Source organism: Gracilinanus agilis, chromosome 4 (assembly GCF_016433145.1).
Source record: "Gracilinanus agilis isolate LMUSP501 chromosome 4, AgileGrace, whole genome shotgun sequence".
NCBI lineage: Eukaryota > Metazoa > Chordata > Mammalia > Didelphimorphia > Didelphidae > Gracilinanus > Gracilinanus agilis.
Window position 1 is genome coordinate 486,945,798 of NC_058133.1, and position 14,804 is coordinate 486,960,601.

Here is a 14,804-nt window from a genome sequence, read left to right on the forward strand (position 1 = left end):
ATGCTTGGAAATCTGGTACCTGACCTGGAGAAGGTAGCACAAAAATATGCCTCACCCTGACCCCCGAAGCCCCTCTTCTTAGCAAGAAGCCTGCCTGTGCCACTCTCAAAGGGGAATCACCACAGAATTGGGCATGACCTATTTCAAGGCAAAACCAAACAATTTCAGTAAGATCCTTGGTGCCAGGCAGTTATGGGGATGGGGGCCTGGTCTGAGAAGACCTAAGAACACAGAGGAGGGAGGGAAGGAAGGAGAGGGAGAGGGGGGGGAAGGTGGAGAGAATGAATAAGGAAAGACTAAGACAGAGACACAAAAACAGAGACAAAGAGTGTAATGAGCAAAAAGAGAACAATGAGAAAGAGACAGAATGAGAGCAATGTGACAAAGAGCGAAGGGAAGAGAATAAGGCAGAAAAGCAGAAAGAAATGAAGACAGAAAGCTAAGGAGACAGATGAGGGCTGATACTGACAGGAAAAATGGGAAAGAGGGGAAAAAGGAAGATGGAATAAAATGAGGAGCTGTGAGAGTTGGGGCCCCCCAGCTAGCTCATGCGCTCTCTCTCTCTCTCTCTCTCTCTCTCTCTCTCTCTCTCTCTCTCTCTTTCCTTGCCAAACTCCCTCATTACTATTCCTTCCAGTGCCACACTCTGGACACATCCCCAGGGTCCAAGATTCTTCTTCCCCCTGGGACCAAGGAAAGGCAGTCTTAGGCCCCTCTGACTCCTAGCTTGCTTTTCCACCTCCTGCCCCCAGCCCCCTGGACCACATACTTGGAGGATGATGGGTAGGTCAGTGCTAGGCAAGGGGCAGAGGCAGCTGGTTCTTTGCTCAAGGAGGGAAGGCGGCAGACTGGCACCCGGGGGCGGGTGTGCCTTGCCTTTTATCCAACACGTTCCATTCACATGAGGAATTCAGCCTGTGGGAAGGCGGCCGTACAGGCTTCTTCCTGTCCCGCCTGCTTGGGGGACCCCGGCAACCACGGTACCCAGCCAGCTCCACCAAAGAGGCCTTTGTCCTCCGGACCACCATGCTGTTGCCCGCTTCCTTGTCCTGGTTCCCCTTTGCTAGAGTCCAGCCTCTCTTCCACCTTCTGCCTCATTTCTGAGCCCAGGTTCAAGACCGCCCTCTGCCCACTCCCTTCTGACATCACACAGTTTGTACTCGAGGCACCAGAAAATCCAGTGATTCAGACAAGCACATCAGAGAATGGAGGAAGGAATCAGCAAGGACAGGATGAAGAATCCCTTCCCTGGGTGCTCCTGAGGACAGGGTGAGCAGCAGGGGTGGTGGATGCTGCAGGAGAGGCTGGATGACCAGGGGGGCAGAAGAGAGAGCAGAGAGAACCTGGGTGACATCTCATCAGGCTTCTGGGGTCGGCTTACCCGACTCAGGCCCATGTAGCAGCTGCTTTTCTCTAGGTCCAAGGACTCCAGCAGTTCTTCCACAGCCTGGAGAGAAAGGGTTAAAGCTACCAGGAGAGCAGGGCACCAATACCCACTTTGGGACGGAGGAGGCTCTGCTGGCAAAGGAGGGGGCGAGGAAGGGGCATGAGGAGGCATTAAGAGAAGAGAGCTGGGACGTCTTGTGACCTAAACACCAGGGTCCCTCCCTCCCCAGCCAAGGCACTCCAGGATCTGTCAGCGGCACTGATGAAGAGTGAAGCTGGAGGACAGCCTTCCTGGTAAGCTTGTCATCAGAGTCTGGAAGGTGCCAGCCAAATGGAAGGCCCCACTGGTGCTTCCAGGACTGGAGGGTGGCTGTGCTCCCTCGAGGATAGTTTTGCCTCTCTTTGGAGGCCTAACACTTAGCACAGAGCCCCAGCACACAGTTGGTGCTCAGTAAATGATTGTCAGTAGCACAGAATAGGTGCTTGGCAAATGGCTGCTGGGGGGCACACAGCAGGTACTCAGCAAATGAGTGTCTATAGCACATAGTAGGCACCTAGTAAATGAATGTCAGTGGCACACAGTAGATGCTCGACAAATGACTGTAGGCAGCACACAGTAGGTGCTCAGCAAATGATTGTCAGTAGCACATAGTAGGTGCTTGGCGAATGGCTGTTGGTGGCACATAGTAGGTGCTTGGCAAATGGCTGTTGGTGGCACACAATAGACACTCAGTAAATGATTGATGGCACACAGTAAGTACTTAGTAAATTATTATCAGCGACACACAGTAGGTGCTTAATAAATTATTATTGGTGGCACACAGTAGGTGCTTGACAAATGACTGTCAGTGGCACACAGTAAGTGCTTAGTAAATGATTGTTGATTGATTGATGGATGGAGTCATAGGATCCTAGCTCTAGAATGAAAAGAAACTTCAGAAGCCACCTAGCCCGTTTTACAGAGGAGGAATCAGAGGCAAAAACAGGGGAAGTAACTGGCCCAGTGTCACAAAGGTAATATATATCACAGGTAGGATTTGCACCCAGGTCATTTGCCTCTAGTCAGTAATTTATTTAATTTAGCTAATTTTAAACCCTTGCCTTCCATCTTAGAATAAATATTTTGTATTGGTTTCAAGACAGAAGAGAGGTAAGGGGTAGGCAATGGAGATGAAATGATTTGTCCAGGGTCATTTGGCTATGAAGCATCTGAGGCCAGATTTGAAGCAGGACCTCTCTCCTCTAACCTTGGATATCTATCCACTGAGTCACCTAGCTGACCTCACAAGCATTTATTAAGTGCTTACTGTGTTCCTTCCCCTGTCCTACAATTGTTCCCTTCTCCATGACTGGTCCCTTCAAGACCCTGAACTCCAAACTTGTTGCTGTGGGCCTTTAGAGAGGGTTTCCAGGTTTGTCATCCCTCACAGTCATTGTCAGGGGCCCAAGCACCGTCAGAGGCCCAAGCACCACTGTTCACTATAGAAACCAGGGCTACTGATCCTTGGGGTGAGGCTCCAGAGTCCACTTATCCATCAGCAGTGCACCAGGGATAACCAGCTCTGACCAGGGAAACTTTAGCACATCCCACTTTCCAACAAATTCTCACGGGAAAAGAGATGGAGGTCATTCCTTGGCCCACCAACGACAATGGGTTTCTTCGCTTCTCTTCCTAGGATCCAGAACTAAATGGCCTGCCATCTTGGATGTCCAAGCTTAAACCTCTTTTCTTTCTTCGACAAAGAGAGATGAGCAGATACGACTCCCTATTTTGGGGAGGAAGGTGAATCCTAGAAGGCAGCTCTGGAGAGAGCATCAGGCCTGGAGATCCTGGGTTCAAATCTGGCCTTGGAAACTTCCTAGCTACATGAGCCTGGACAAGTTACTTAACTCCAACTGCCTACCCCCCTTGGCACTCTTCTGTCTAAGAATTAATACTAAGACAGAAGGTAAGGGTTTAAAAAAAAGAAAATGAATCCTGGGATATCAGAGACACTTCCAAAGGCAGAGAATGGGGAAAACAACTTACTCTTTTCTCATCCACAACAATGTAGTTGCGCCCATGCTTCTTGGTGAGATGGGGTGCCAAGACATCAAAACGTCGCCGAAACTCCGAGAACACCATGTGGTCAGGATAACCTAAATGGAAGATGAGAACAGGGGTCATCTGATCATTAGGGTTCCTTCTGCTTGGAATATGGCAGAGAGGCAGTGCCCATGTGTTAATCTAGGTGGTGAGCCTAGAGGCTAGACCCCAGATCTAGAGCTAGAAGGGCCCTGGGAGGCCATCTAATGAACTCCCTTGATGGAGGTCCAGAGAGGGAAAGAGGAGGCTTGCCCAAGGTCAAAGATGTACCAAGTACTAGAGGTGGGATTTGAATCCTTAACCTCAGTCTTTATAGGTATTCTAGAAGAGATCTCAGTGACCACCTAGTCTAAGCCCTTTGTGTTATGTAGGAAGAAATGGAAGCTTGGGGAAAGATAAGGGATTTATCCAAAGTCACACAGGGAGTCAGTGACAGGGTCACCAGTAGGAATTTGGGACCTCTGACTCCAAATTCAGCAATCTTCCTATTGTACCATGCTGGAGGAGGGCCAGAATAGAGAATAGGTGATACAAGGGGACAGGTCATTGTAATCATCCCTCATGCCTCTAAAGAGTTATCTCAAGGGCAGGGCTTCTTTTCTTTTTTAAAAAACCCTTAACTTCTGTCTTAGAATCAACGTTAAATATTGGTACCAAGGCAGAAGAGCTAAAGGCTGGGCAATGGCAGTTAAGTAGCTTGTTCAGGGCCACTCATCCAGGAAGTGTCTGAAGCCAGATTTGAACCCAGGATTCTAGATCTGATGCTCTAGGCACTAAGCCACCTCGCTTCCCACCTTCCCTATTTATTGATAACCTAAGAGGAAATATGCTTACACTGCAGTAGGAAAGACTAAAGCTCTTTATCAGGAAGGTCTTCCCAGGAACCTTTGAATTCCTAAACTAGACAACCTAAACAGGTTGGAGAATATTCTTCCATAGGGGTCAATCTGGACCCAATTAGAGGTAGTGGGAAGGGCAAAATGACCTTTAAAATCATTCCTGATCCAAAGGTCATAAGGCCAGAAACCTTCACTGGTCCTAACTGGGGAGTGATGTTAGTGTGCTGCCCCTCGTGGAAACTAGCCCCCAAAGTGTGATGCCAACAGGAGGGCAGGGGTATGGGCAGGTGAGCTGCCCTGGAGTTCCTGATTGGCTCTGGGCAACCATCCAACTCGGGAATGAGGCTGATGCATGTGCCTGATAAGTGAAACAGGAGGCCAGGGTCCTCTGAGGGGCCAGGATGGAGCAAGCTATTGATTGTATCTGAATTGCAATTAAATTGATGGGCTGGGAGAGCGGGCGCAGACGCCCGGCATCTTAATTAATCATCAGCACGATGGATGGCTTGCGAGGCCGAGGGGGAGGAGGGGGCCCCCCTTTGCCGCCAGCCTCATCGACCCGCTTGTTTGAGTAAAGTACATTGATTTTGGTTCAGCACGGTAACAATCTGGTTTTGAAATAATAAACACCAACTCCATATCAAGACATGGGGACAGATCAATGATTTATTCAGAACAGTCAGGGAGTCCCTATCTCGAGGCTTGGGCTGCTGCGAGAAGGGTTACCAATGGGACAGTGGAAGGACGCACCCTCAACTTCCTTGGCCCCGCAGTGAGTGGGTTCAAATGCCACTTGTGAAGTTTACTACCTGGGTGACCTCAAACGATTCCCGTCACCTCCCTGGGCCTCAGGCTCCTCCTCTGTACAATGAGGGGGCTGAGGTTCCTTCTACTTTGAGAGCTGAGCCTATGATGTCAGAAGGCTGAGGATGACCTTGGCCTTGGGCTATGGGGGCCCTACCTGCCTGTGCCTGCTCAGACCTGACCAAAGGCAAAAGGGAGAGACCTGACCGCTCAGATACCTTGAATAAACAATATCATTCCATTCTCCCTCCCACTACACCAGGAATTACCAAACAGTATAGCATCTACCTGATCTTTCTTAAGAATTCTAATTATTGGAGGCAGCTGGGTAGCTCAGTGGATTGAGAGCCAGAACTTGAGATGGGAGGTCCTGGGTTCAAATGTGGTCTCAGACACTTCCCAGCTGTGTGACCCTGGGCATGTCACTTACTCCGACCCCCCCCCCCCATTGTCAAGTCTTTACCACACCAATATATATAGTATTGATTCTAAGATGGAAGGGAAGGGCTAAAAATTTTTTAAATTATTTAATGATAGATTTCCTCCCCCTCCCCTTATTCTCTGCTAAAATCTGACCCAATGCCCACTGACTTGAGGGATGGCCCCAATCCACAGGAACTTAGGTCAATTATTGTTACTGAGCTTTGAAATGATGTTGAAAATTCCATACTAGGAGAGAGGGGGGCAGGAGAGACAAGGAAAAGGCATGGGAGTAACTGGAAGGGAAGGAGGGAGGGCAATGAGAAAAGGGAGAGAGGAGAGCAGGGAGAGATAGGGAGAAGCAGAGGAGAGAAAACATGTGGGGATGAAGTTTGGGAAGAGAGAGAGAAGAAAGGAGGGTGTGAGCAAGGAGAAGGGCAACCTGGGAAAAGGGGAGGCATAAAGGAAGGAGGAAGAGAGGGACCCACAAAGGCTGATGGCCAGCCATGTGCTCATCCAACTCTGCTGGAGATATCTCAGAGTCCCAATTATTTCCAGCCCTCTGACATTTTTTATTTAAATGCTTACCTTCAGTCTTAGAATCAATACTGTGTATTGGCTACAAGGCAGAAGGATGGTAAGGGCTAGGATATGGGGGTTAAGTGACTTGTTCAGGGTCACACAGCTGGGGATGGGAAGACTTTTTTTCTAAACCCTTCCCTTCCATCTTAGAATCAATATTGTATATTGGCTTCAAGGCAGAGGAGTGGTGAGGGATAGGCAAAGGGGGGTTAAGTGACTTGCCCAGCTAGGAAGTATCTGGGGCCAGACTTGAAGCGAGGATCTCTCATCTCTAAGTTTGGCTCTCAATCCAGTGAGCTGCTTGAGAGCCCCCATCTCTGATTCTTGAACCCACAATCCTCTTGGAAGGAAACCATCTACCACGATGTTGCTCCCTATGGTCCTTGGAGACTTGCCATCTGCCTTGATGTTTTTATGGCCAGAATTTAAGTACCACGCAACCTTTCCACAGATGGACAAAGTAGGAATGAGAGAGGAAAGAAAGAACTAGCAAGGATAAAGAGAAATGGAAAAAAAAAAAGGATCTGTCTAGGGAAGGGAAAAGCAAAAAGGAGGGGTGCCTGAAGCAGGCGAGGGACAGGCGGGAAGCAGATTAGGGCTTGAGAAGAAAGCAATAAGAGAGGGAAGAAGAGAGATTTGAGGGAAAAAGGGTGGGAAAATAAAGATCAAAGGAAGAGGGAGGGAGGTGACAGAGGGAGATGAGCAAGAGCAAAGGGCCCACCTTGGCGATACATGCGAAGGGCATCCAGAAGACGAGAGCCACGGATCTGAGCCCGGAGCAGGGGGATATCCAGTGGCAGGAGACCAGCCTCACAGTGCTCCCCGGGAGGCAGGTCCAGCTCACTGCTGCTGCTTACCCGGCGGGAAGAGGCTGAGCGGGGTTCGCCTGCCCAGCCCTCCGCCACAGGCAGGAAACAGTGAACAAAATGCAGTTTGGATTTCCTGATCGTGTCGATGAGGGCGTCCTGCAGAGGGAGGGAGGGAAGGAGAGAGGGTGGCTATCAGGGGTCATCTGCCATGAGGCCAACTTCCATCCTTGTCCAGGAGAATCAATCAATATTTATTAATCACCTGCTATGTGCCAGGGACAGAGCTGGGGGTAGGGGGGTAGAAAAAGAGATAAAATATAATCCCTGTCCTCAGGGAGCTTATAATCTAAAGAGGAAGACAACATGGCAAGGAGTAGACTCAAAGCAAGCTTGTAGGCAGGTTAAATAGGCACTGATGTGAAAAAGGCTCCAAGAAAGCTTCTAAGAGAAAGAGTGATTTTCTTTAGGATTTAAAGGAAGCCCAGGAAGTCAGTAGCTGATGAGGAGGGAGAGCTTTCCAGGTAGAGTGAATGTTCAATGATACTTATCTGTGATTTCCTAAAAATATGACTTGAACGTGGACTCAGAGACCACTGGGAATACACCCCCCAAAGCCTGACTAATAATTAGTCTCCAGTGCCCCACTGCCCTGCTCGATGGGGCACCAACAGCAGGAAGTTGGGTCCCTCATTCCTAGGTGTGCTGGAGAGATCTCAGAGGCCACTCTGACCCTCGGAGCCACCATCTTCTCAGCCGTGGACCATCCTCCCTGGCGTTGCTCCCAGGGGGCCTTGCCACCCACCCTACAGCTCTCCCTGCCCAAATACTTCTTGGCCTTCCCATCTGCCATGAACATGTGAACATGAGCTGTCCTCTCCATGCAGTCTCCCCCCAATTAAAACGTTTGGTGCACAGACAATCTTGATTTTCCAGTTTGTGGCCCCGGCATAGTCACCAAGAACTGGAAACAAAGTAGGTGTCCGTCATTCGGGGAATGGCTAAACAAATTGTGGCCCATGGATACAATGGAACTATGACTGTGCTGTAATAAGTGATGATTCTGGAGAATACAGAGAAGTGTGGAAACAATTCTTTGAACTGATACAGGGGGAAGCAAACAGAAACCTCACGATGATGCCACTCATGTAGACGAAAAGAATTTTTTAAATGTAATGGCAGGGCAGTGAGGTGGCATAGTGGGTAGAATGCTAAACCTGGAGACAGGAGGTCCTGGGTTCAAAAATATGGCCTCATATACTTCCTACCTGTATGACCCTGGGCAAGTCACTTAATCCTGTTTACTTAGCCCTTGCTTTCTGGCTTTAAAAAACCCCAAACGAAACTCTTACTCTCTGTTTAGAATCAATACTATATATTTGTTCCAAGGCAGAGGAGAGCTAAGGGCAAGTCAATAGGGTTAAGTCCAGGGTCACACGGCCAAGAAGTATCTGAAGCCAAATTTGAACCCAGGACCTCCCATCTCTAGGCCTGGTTCTCTATTAGTCGCCTAGCTGTCTCTGTCCTTCTGTCTTAGAGTCTTAGACAAAGACTGAAAGTAAGAGTATAAAAAAATGTATTGGTATACCAGGCGATGACTCTAAGAATGAAGTTTGGACCCCAGAAAGGAGCTGAGAAGATTTCTTTCCAGCCTCTCTTTGCAAAGGGTGGGTGGGGACTATAGCTATGGAAGATGACACACCAGCAGGCACAATTTACATGTTGGTTAGTTTTTTTTTTTTTTTATTTTAAACCCTTAACTTCTGTGTATTGACTTATAGGTGGAAGAGTGGTAAGGGTAGGCAATGGGGGTCAAGTGACTTGCCCAGGGTCACACAGCTGGGAAGTGTCTGAGGCCGGATTTGAACCCAGGACCTCCTGTCTCTAGGCCTGACTCTCAATCCACTGAGCTACCCAGCTGCCCCAGTTAGTTTTATTATTAATTAAACTCTTATTTTTTCCCTTTTCCTTTTAAAATCTTCCTTACATGATTGGCTCCCTTAGTAGGAGAGGGCAAGAATGATATCTGGATATTTGGGGAAAAATATGAATTAAAAGAAGATTAAAAGCCCAGTGTGTTGTGACTTATAGCCTGCAAAGCCCTTCTACTTGATTATCTCATTCTGATTCTTACAGTAGAGGAGATTAGGAAGGGTGGCTATGATTACACTCCATTTTACAGATGAGAAAACTGAGGTCTAAAAAGGTTGAGTAACTTGCCCTGGGACCTGTGGCTAGGAGACATGGAGGCAGGAAAAAAACAGCCAAGTCTCTTGACTCCTAGCCTGGTGTTCCATCCATGATGCTATGCAGCTGGTACCTTGCCAGTGACTAGCCCAGCCCTCAGTGTGTTTATTCCCTGGAGGACAGAAGATGCTTTGGTCATCCCCTTGAAAAGCAGCTATTGAGATATAACTTCAATCAGCCAGATCACAAGCCATGGACCATCCGCCCCGACATTGCTCCCAGAGGTCCTTGGGACATTTTAGATACCAAGAAAAAGAAACAGCCCCTACCCTTGAGGAGCTTATAAAATATATAATATATATTATAATTATAATATAATATATAATATAATATGATATAAAATAAAAAATATATATATAAACAAATACAGGTTCTATTGGGGGATGAAGGGAAGGCACTGGAGGCTGGGGGAAAGTACTGTAGTCAGAGGACTTGCCACTGAGGCTTAAATCTTTATGTGGCTTTGGACAAGTTTTCTGGGCCTCAGTTTCTTCATCTGTAAAATGAGAGGGTTTGACCAGCTGGCCCCTGAGGTCTCTTCCTTCTTTGGTTCAGTGAGCCAATGGGGGTTAAAGGGTGATTAAGCTGAGCTCTGCAGGGAGCTGGGGATTCTAAAAGGCAGAGAAAGAAAGGACCACATTCCAGGCTAGGCAAAGGGCTGAAGACAGAAAGAAGTGGTCCTGGTGAGAGCTATTCCCCCTGAATCTCTCCGTCAAAGGCTAGGACCAAGGGGAGCCCCCTTGCTTCAAGACAGCCTCAGGCCCCTCGCCCTCCAGTGGATGCTGGGCTGATGGAGGGAGGAGAGGAAGAGGAGGGTGCCTTGGAGACTCTGGGGCCAAGGATAAAGCACCAGGGTGTATTGTACTCACCACCTGGAGCTTGATCTGGATACAGAGAGACTTCTTCTTGACAGCCGCCACACCAGTGGCAAATGTCTTTCGCATGCTGGTGGCCCTGCGAAGTGCCAGCTGGGAACCTCCTTCCAGCCCCGCAATGGAGCCCGATAGCACCATGGCACTGCCAGCCCGGCCCACAAACAGGTTACTGATGATCTTCCTAACAGAGAACAGGGAGCAGGTGGTCAGCTCAGCTCAATGAGCATTGACAGGCAAATTTCAGGGCTCCAGTGCCAGGCAAGACCCAAGGCACTAAAGAGTCAAATAGCCCCTGCCCTCAAGGCGCTTATATTCTGCTGGGAGGAAGCAACATGCCCAGAGAAAATCAAAGACAAAACCTCTATCCCATTGCTTGCTTTCTCAGTGAGTGAAGCAAGAAGAGGAGGGAAAGAATTTGAAACTCCAAATTCAAAAAATGAATGTTAAAAATTGTTTTTCCACAGAATTTGAAAAAAAAACATTCAAGTTTAAAAAAGAAAAATGCATCTAAACTATTTTCAAAATAAAAAATATATATTCAATATTTTCACAGTTCGAAATTTTCCATTTTCAAAAAATGTTTTCAAAATAAAAATTTTAATTTTAATAATTTCAATAAAGAACACTTTTGGGAACAGAGGAAAGTACTGATATTTGGTGAGGTTAGGAAAGGCTACACATAGGAATGGCCCTTGTCCTGAGCCTTAAAGAGAATTAGGGATTCCAAGAAATTCCAAGTCACAAGGGAAGGTGCCAAGGCAGGAGATATCCTTTGATGTATGATAAACAGCAAGCAGGACAGTTTGACTGGAGGGGAGAGCAACATGAAGTCTGTAAACGAGGAGAGCTTGGAAGCCCCCTATCCACCACCACCACCAAGTACCACACATACAACACATTCAAGCAACTCTGCAGTTGTTCCTGGATGGGCTGTGTCAAACTGCTCCTCAATCCCTATCCCGCTACTATGGGTAACTTTCAGGATTAAAACGTCCATCCCCAGCTACCACTCCCCTTGGCCTGTTATCTCTCCCCTTTAGAAGGCAGAGACTATCTTGGAAACCCCTTTCCAGGCACCATCAGCCTTTGGATCTACTTGCAGCCCCATGGGCAGGGGGGTTCTTACTTCTGAGAGTCCTGCAGGAGTCGTGGGGCATTCTGCATGGCAGGGTTCTGCTTGGCATAGTTCCGCCAGCCTTCCACACTGTACTCCACCCAGTTGGTGTTGTGGCTGTGGCCCAGGAGGAAGTGGTGGGGTTTGCTGCTTCGCAGAAGAGGGCTCTGTCCTAGAGGGTGGAAAGAGAAGTGATCAGGGACCAATTCCTGAGGCTGGGAGAATTCCCCAAGGGATGAGGCATAGAGACATGATGCCCAAGGGACCCAGGGTGGCACTGCCCTGTAAGGAGACCCCTTGGGTTTGAGGTCCTCCAGATAATGCTGAGCAAAGCTAGATAAGCCCACCATGGAGAACAGGGGAATCAGTCACCCTCCTGGGGAGGTGGGGGGAGTTTTGTCACCCACCTTTCTTGTCACCTTCTTGGGGGCCATAGTATGAAAAAAGCCGCTCAAGTAGGGCCTCATCGGTGCCACCTGGCACCATGGCCTCCTCCTCCAACAGCCACAGCAGGCCCCGAGCCTCATCTGGCCGGGCTAGGGATCGCACCTGAGAGGGGAAATAGGCTACGTGATCTGGGCTTGCAAGAAACTGCCCAGGATTGGGCCAGATGGAGAATAAGGGAAGAAAAGAAGAAGGAAGAGAATACTGACTGTGGAGGGTCTAGGTTCAGATCCCACCTCTGACATTCACTCTCTATGTAATCTTGGGCAATTTGCTTCACCGGGATCATAGGGTAATGAGGGAATCAAGGCAAGATGAGCTCTGAGGTCCCTTCCAGATTTCAGTCCATGATGCCTTATACAAGTCACTTAGCCTCCCTGGACCTCAGCATCCACATCTGTAAAATGGGAGACTAGAAAGCCTTGGAGCTGACTTCCTTTTTTTATTATAAAGGTATTTTGTTTTCAGCTATTATATACAATAATAAATTTCCACATAAGTTTCCTGAAATTATATTTCCAAATGATCTCCTCAGCTCCCTCCTCCCAGAGATGGCAGGCAAATGATCTGGATTATACGTGTATCATCATCCAAAACACATTTCCATATTGTTCATTTTTGTAAGAGAATAATCATATAAAACCAAAAACCCAAGTGAGAAACTGTACGCTTTCATCTGCCTTCCGACTCTAGCAGGCCTTCCTCTGGAGGCAGAGAGCATTCTTTGAGCTCACTTCTCACTTTACAGCCATGATCCTAAGTCCCATAACCCATCTAGGCCTCAGTTTCCCCATCTGTAAAATGAGAGAGTAGGATTCAAAAGTCCCTGATGGAAGGGCCCCACGAGGACTTCCTGGGGCTTCCCTGTAAGAGCCTAGCATGGGATCTGGAACAGAGAAGGCGCTTGTTAATCAGTTCCTTCTGATTCACTGACCCGAAAGCACCAGCTCCATTTCTCTCCTTCCCTCCCTTATTAGGGACCCCAAATGACCTGACACTGATGGAGACTGAGGGCTCCCTTTCCCCTCTGGTTCTCCTCCAGCTGTTTTTCCTCCCCTCTGCCCTGGCAGCTCACGCTTTCTTCACGTGCTGCCTGAGTCATTAATGCTAAAAGGATAAAAGAGAGACCCTGGCAGAGCAAGGCTGAGGCCCGATGGGTGATTAAGGTACCATGACGGATGGGGCGTCGGTGCCTAAGAATGTAAGTGGCTGCCTGGCTCCCTTGCAGCAGAAGCCCTCCATGGAGGGGAGGGGGCCATCATGGGCAGCCCCGCCGAGGAGGGAGAGGAACGTGATCCCAAGGGAAGGTCCGGACCACAGCCTAATCTCCGCCTGGGTCTCTAACGCGCCCATTAATCCTTCCTGGGACTCTCCAGGATGGCCAAGATGCGGGCCCCGGAGCCAGGAGAAAGCTGGACCTACCTCAAAGCCCCCGGGCCTGGGCAGGGAGAGGGCTCCCAGGCCAGCGGATGGCAGCCCGTCTGCACCCTGGATGCCAGCTGTACCCAGCCCATCCCCAGGGGAAGGGCTGGAAGAGGGTGACAGGGATCAAAGCTAAAGAGGGAAATTAGCAACCCGGCATCAACGTCAATTTTCTAATAAACCGTCTTGTGCAATTTGCCTAATTAAGGGCAAACAGCAAGCACCAGGCACTCGTTAGGGCTAGCCAATCAGTGTGGCTTTCTGGAGTCCCTGCCTCCCCAATTCTCTGCCCCCCCCCCATGCCAACCCCTCTATCTCTGATCACGAAGCCCTGCAGCCAGGGGAAGCTTTTTGTTGTCCAGACAGCCCAGTGAGAATGCCCAGCCGGAATCGAAAGCCACCTCTCCTGGCTGGACCCTGTGGGAGGAGAGAATCTGGCCTCCTCCCCCCACGCGGGCCCCGAGGTGCCCCTGGCTGCCTTGAGGGGAGGCCCCATCCCTCTCTAGTCTGACAGGAAATTCTCTCATGAGCTGGGGGGGTCTGATCCTGGCTCAAAGCAGGCAGAAGGGGAAAGCTTGGCCCCTGGGCCATGGGCTCTTCTCTTGTCTGCCACAGAGGTGGAAGGCACTGGATCAGGGAGGCATAAGAACCCAAGGCTTAGAGCTGGAAGGAACCCTGGAGATCATGGGTGCATGGATTAGGTCATGGAAAGAGGCTGGAAGGGGACTCAGGAAGACCCAAGTTCAAATCCTGCCTCAGACTCATATTATGTATGTGATATATAAACACTGTCACTCTCAGTTTCCTTATCTGTAAAATGGGAATAATAACAGGACCCGCTTCCCTCCCTGTTGTGAGGCTCAAATAATATCATACATGCACAGTTTTTTGCAACTTTAAGGTATTATAGACATGCTAGCTTTTATTATATTATCCATCTCTAGTCCAACCCCTGCATCTTACAGATAAGGAAACTAAGGCCCAGCAAGGAACTGTAACTTGCCCTAGGCCTACCAGGAGTAAGTGGCAGCAGGGTTGAGATGGGAACCCAGGTCTCTGACTCCAGATGGAACGCTCTGGCCACTGGACCACATTGCCTTTGTCTAAGGCTCTTAGACGTACAGCTGGAAGGGGCCTCAGAGGCCATCCAGTGCCCCCATCTCATTATTTTACAAAGAAGGAAACTGAGGCAGAGGGAATTGCTATCTCTAGACTCTTTGGTAGGGGGAATCCATGTTTGTCGAACTGAACTTTCAATAAGGGAAGGGAAGGAGAAGAAGAGGAAGGGAAATGAGAATTGGGCAGATGAAGGCCAGACCCACCCCAGCAATCCTTACCAGGGCTTGTTGGGATGTTTGGTCCACAGCAGCTACAGAGTCAATTGTGCTGGGTTCCAGGTCATCAAATGCCAACTCAACATTCTCCTAGGAAAGACAGAAACAGGATAGTTGAGTGTAAAGAAGGCAGCTTCAGAGCCAAGGAGGAACCTTAGTGGGGGCTCTGGAAGAGAAGGAACAAAAGGCAGCTCATCATCAGGCTCCTGTCAGCCAGCTCATCACTATGGCAAAAAATAAATGAATGAATGAATGAACGAATAAACAAATAAACAGACAGATATATAAATAAATGAACGGACAAATAAATGAATAAATAAATAAACAAGCAAATAAATAAATAAATGAGGAAAGGAAGGAAGGAAGGAAGGAAGGAAGGAAGGAAGGAAGGAAGGAAGTAAGGAAGGAAGGAAGGAAGGAAGGAAGGAAGGAAGGAAGAAAAAAG

At 48.7% G+C, this 14,804-nt stretch overlaps 1 protein-coding gene across 1 annotated transcript in view; it reads right to left on the reverse strand.

Moving 5' to 3' along the window:
- Positions 1 to 1,198: 1,198 nt before the first annotated feature.
- The window catches only part of MYO18A (myosin XVIIIA), a 110,644-nt gene continuing 97,038 nt past the window's right edge, over positions 1,199 to 14,804 (reverse strand). The window contains exons 17-24 of the mRNA XM_044675590.1: positions 14,363 to 14,449; positions 11,567 to 11,708; positions 11,172 to 11,331; positions 10,040 to 10,226; positions 6,839 to 7,082; positions 3,416 to 3,525; positions 1,382 to 1,447; positions 1,199 to 1,258 (exon numbers count right to left, since the gene is read on the reverse strand). Coding sequence (XP_044531525.1) covers positions 1,199 to 1,258; positions 1,382 to 1,447; positions 3,416 to 3,525; positions 6,839 to 7,082; positions 10,040 to 10,226; positions 11,172 to 11,331; positions 11,567 to 11,708; positions 14,363 to 14,449 — 1,056 coding nt within the window. The remainder of the gene's footprint in view (positions 1,259 to 1,381; positions 1,448 to 3,415; positions 3,526 to 6,838; positions 7,083 to 10,039; positions 10,227 to 11,171; positions 11,332 to 11,566; positions 11,709 to 14,362; positions 14,450 to 14,804) is intronic.